This window comes from Peromyscus eremicus, chromosome 4 (genome assembly GCF_949786415.1).
Source record: "Peromyscus eremicus chromosome 4, PerEre_H2_v1, whole genome shotgun sequence".
In the NCBI taxonomy this organism is placed as follows: domain Eukaryota; kingdom Metazoa; phylum Chordata; class Mammalia; order Rodentia; family Cricetidae; genus Peromyscus; species Peromyscus eremicus.
Window position 1 is genome coordinate 138,897,744 of NC_081419.1, and position 4,396 is coordinate 138,902,139.

At 56.5% G+C, this 4,396-nt stretch overlaps 1 protein-coding gene across 1 annotated transcript; it reads right to left on the reverse strand.

The window, feature by feature from the left end:
- Nucleotides 1-216: 216 nt before the first annotated feature.
- On the reverse strand, nt 217-3,633 carry Tp53rk (TP53 regulating kinase). Its single transcript, XM_059259771.1, has 2 exons — nt 3,020-3,633; nt 217-888 (listed from the first exon to the last, which is right to left on the reverse strand). Exons 1-2 carry the CDS (start codon nt 3,279-3,281, stop codon nt 410-412), a joined length of 741 nt encoding a protein of 246 aa, XP_059115754.1. The 5' UTR covers nt 3,282-3,633; the 3' UTR covers nt 217-409.
- Nucleotides 3,634-4,396: the final 763 nt, after the last annotated feature.

A 4,396-nucleotide genomic window follows, 5' to 3' on the forward strand; every position in this document is an offset into this window, starting at 1 on the left:
TTCTCCCTGTGAGACCCCACAGCCTGCGGTCCAGCCTCGTCCACAGCGTTCTCCCTGTGAGACCCCACAGCCTGTGGTCCAGCCTCGTCCATAGCGTTCTCACTGTGAGACCCCACAGCCTGCGGTCCAGCCTCGTCCACAGCGTTCTCACCGTGAGACCCCAGAGCCTGCGGTCCAGCCTCGTCCACAGCGTCCTCCCATGAGACCTCACAGCCTGCGGTCCAGCCTCGTCCACAGCGTTCTCCCTGTGAGACCCCACAGCCTGCGGTCCAGCCTCGTCCACAGTGTTCTCCCTGTGAGACCCCACAGCCTGCGGTCCAGCCTCGTCCACAGCATCCTCCCTGTGAGACCCCACAGCCTGTGGTCCAGCCTCGTCCACAGTGTTCTCCCTGTAAGCCAGTCATTACAGCTACCCGACCATGGACCGCTTTCTCCCTCTCAGGCGCACCTCGTCTAACTTCTTCAGCACTGGACTGGACTTCTTGGAGGAAGCACCATAGCTCTTCAGAAAGGCTTCAAACACGGCCTCGGTGTGGGGGTGGGTGCTGAGGAAGGCCTTCTCTAGGACATAGAGGTCGACGCCTTTATCTTCCGGCAGTCCCGAAACAAAACTCAGGCCGAAGTCGATGAGCACAATGTGCAGCTGCTCCAGGGGCCGTTTCAGGAGCATGTTGGAGGTGGTGAGGTCCCCGTGAATGAGGTCTTCATCGTGCATTCTAGCCAGAACCTGCCCCATTCTCCTGGCCAAGCCCATGAGGCACTGGGGGTCTTTCTCAGTCTCCATAGTGGACTGAATATAATCGCGAACAGTCACCGAGTCTTCGATTTCTTCCATATATAAGCAGTTAGAAGCATAGTCCACGAAGAAGACAACTGGAGCAGCTATCCCTGTAACGAACACACACATGGTTAGTGAGTGTGTTCTTTATGAGGGCAGGTGTCACCTGCACAGGGGAGCTGGTCTTTATGAAGGCAGGCGTCACCACCTGCACAGGTGGAGCCAGTTTTTCTGTCTAAATCTACTTACTCTGGAACAGGGTGTAGGAATGCTGTGCAAATGGTATCTTAACCAGAAGCTTGCCCTGCTCAAACCCTGCAGGACTAGGGCCTGAGACCAGCCCAGGGTACGTCTGCAAGTGTCAAAACTTGCTCAAACCCTGCAGGACTAGGGCCTGAGACCAGCCCAGGGTACGTCTGCAAGTGTCAAAACTTGCTCAAACCCTGCAGGACTATGGCCTGAGACCAGCCCAGGGTACGTCTGCAAGTGTCAAAACTTGCTCAAACCCTGCAGGACTAGGGCCTGAGACCAGCCCAGGGTACGTCTGCAAGTGTCAAAACTTGCTCCTCCTTTCTCAAGCCACCTTAGGACTGGAATTCATTGCTACAAAAAACCAAACGAATCAAGAAGCCAGAAGGGAAGCCTCCTCCAGTCTGACAGCTTCTTCCTGACGAGCAGGAGGCTAAGTAGCATGTCATCTTATGGATTCATCTTTTTTCCAGAACAGCAGGTTCAAATCCCAGCTCCGTCCTCATTAGCTGTGAAACCTCAAGGTTCCATCAGCTTCTCTGTCTGAGTTTCCACTACTGTGATGTGGTAACAAAACCTCCGATAACTCCAGGAGTCTCTCCTGAATGTCAACCTCGTTCAGGACTCTCCTAGAACTGGAGACCTGTCAGTGATGGCAGCCACCATGTGCGTCTGATAAAACTTATAAAAGAAGGGGAGACAGAAAATATGAGCACTACTTTATAACTCCATTGCCTCTGCTAGGGCAAGAAAATACCAGCCTGGTCATTGTGGAGTCTCCCCAGATGGCCCTGCACCTATCAGTGCCCCATGAGGAGTCTATGCCTAAAAACTAGTAAGTGTAAAAGCAAAGGGTCAACGCTTCTGAGCCACAGATGGCCCACCTAGTGGCTGTGGAACCTTGGGCACTTTCCCCTTGTGCCTCAGTTTCTCTGGAGGGCAGTTTTGTTGATGGGGGTGTAAATAATGTTTTTAAGAAAAAAAAAATCATTTAATGAAATCAGACGTTTATTGATTTCTTTGTCAGCATACAACATGTGACACATAGACCTTCTCTAGTGGTCACAACATCCCTGAGATTCCCACTACACACAAGGAAACTGAGGCGCCCGGATGGGGGATGCTAAACGACTTGCTGAAGGGCCAGGCGGGAAGCAGCGCTTAGAATCTGAATCCGGAGAGCCTGGCTTGTCAGGGCACCTGCTGCTTAAAACTACCAAACGGAAGGGGGAGGACGGTAAGGGGAAACCGCAGAAATGGGGAAACTGAGGCTAAAGGACAAGTTGAGAGACAGCTGCGGAGCTGCGCGCGAACCAAGCAGAATGGCGTTCCCGCGCTACGTCGTGAGTTCTTTTTTTTTTTTTTAAAGATTTTATTTATTTATTATGTACACAGTAAGAGGGTGCCAGATCTCATTACAGATGGTTGTGAGCCACCATGTGGGTGCTGGGAATTGAACTCAGGACCTCTGGAAGAGCAGACGGTGCTCTTAACCTCTGAGCCATCTCTCCAGCCCACGTCGTGAGTTCTTAAGCATCGCTGTTCCGTCCCATGTCCCTGACCTCGGAGCCCTGTCCAGCCCTGTCCCGTCCGGTCTCCCCGGCCTCGGAGCCCTGTCCTGTCCAGTCCAGTCCGGTCTCCCCGGCCTCGGAGCCCCGTCTAGCCCCGTCCCGTCCGGTCTCCCCGGTCTCGGAACCCTGTCCTGTCCAGTCCCGTCCGGTCTCGGAGCCCCGTCCAGCCCCGTCCCGTCCGGTCTCCCCGGTCTCGGAACCCTGTCCTGTCCAGTCCCGTCCGGTCTCGGAGCCCCGTCCAGCCCCGTCCCGTCCGGTCTCGGAGCCCCGTCCAGCCCCGTCCCGTCCGGTCTCCCCGGCCTCGGAGCCCCGTCCAGTCCCGTCCCGTCCGGTCTCCCCGGCCTCGGAGCCCCGTCCAGCCCCGTCCCGTCCGGTCTCCCCGGTCTCGGAGCCCCGTCCAGCCCCGTCCCGTCCGTCTCACCCGCTCGGCGGCAGCGGAGCAGCGCGCGAGCCTCCTGCACCGTCCTCCGCCGGCCGAGCCGCGCCTCCAGCGCCGGGTGCCGGTAGCTCTTGGGGAAGCGGTGCTTCACCACGGCCGCGCGGCCCTGGAAGCGGCCGCGGAAGACGCGCGCCTCGGCGCCCTGCTGCACCAGCTCCAGGCCGCTCAGGAAGAGGCGGCTCCGCTCGCGCGCCGCGGCCAGCGCCTCGGCCTCCGCCTCCCGCTCCGAGGACGCCTCGGCCATGCCTCCGGCTCGGCCCGACCCCGGCAGCGCCGCTTCCGCTCGCTTCGGAAATCCTCGGGCCTCTTCCGCCACACGACACCGTCCCGCCCCCCACTTCCGCCCTTCCGGAGCGGTTCCGCCTGGCGACCGTCCTGAGCTCGGGCTCTCGGGACGCGCGACTTGACCCTTCCCGCAGTTCTTCGTCTATCTCCGTGAGCGCTCGGCAACTTTCGGTCAACAGCTTCTCACTTTCGGCTTTCTCCGGAAAGCCCGTTGGTGATGCTCAGGCTTTGAGAGCCGTCTCCAAGCCGGAGGGAGGCTCTTTGGGGAAAACTCTTTTGTGGACGCTCTGCTCCTTTCTACTACTTTCCTTTTTCCTTCCCTTTCTGTTCTTTTCCTTTTCTTTCCTTTCCTTGTTCCTTTTTTTTTTCTTCCTTTTTGAAACAGGGTCTCGCTGTGTAGCTCAGGTTAGCTTCGAACTCATGACCTTCTCACTTCAATCTATGGAAAATTGATCTTTAAGCCGGGAGGGAGGAAGGGGCTAGGCAGACTTAGCCTGGACCTGGTGCCTGGCATCAGCGTGTCAGCAGCCAGCACCATCCCTGATTCTGCTGGGGCCAGGGCTTATCAGAATAAAAGAGGCTGATTTCGTGATGCCGGTGGTCAGGAGCCACCTCCCTGCACCTGGCCCATGCTCCTTGGGGTCCTGCTGAAAATACAGAAGAGAAGCCCTTTGGACCCGGGGTTGCTATGGCACCTGCATTCTGGCCCTGTGGTTTCGTTCATACTCATGACAGGACCCTTTTCACACATCAGACCCTGTGTGTGGGCAGGATGTTTTCGAGCAAAGCTCACCCAGAACCGGTTCCCTCTATATCCCCCAGTGCTCAAGCTTGTAGCTTCATTATCATAATTGTTTGTGTCCCCACAGCCATTGCTATGGTGACCAAAACCATTGGAATCCACAGTGCAAAGGCACTGACAGAGCCAAGCTTGCTAAGTCAGACTGGGTTTAGCTCTTTAAACCCGAATCAAATTTTCAATGACTCACTACTGCTGTGGGATGTATGGCAAATGTGTTACTGATTAATCAATAAAACACTGATTGGCCGTTGGCTAGGCAGGAAGTATAGGCG

What these genes read in the sequence shown, in the direction of transcription:
- Tp53rk (XM_059259771.1), bottom strand. Translation starts at nt 3,281, where the DNA reads ATGGCCGAGGCGTCCTCGGAGCGGGAGGCGGAGGCCGAGGCGCTGGCC. An exon ending in GCTCCGCTGCCGCCGAGCGG is followed by an intron (nt 889 to 3,019) that starts GTGAGACGGACG and finishes TGTTCGTTACAG; the next exon opens with GGATAGCTGCTCCAGTTGTC.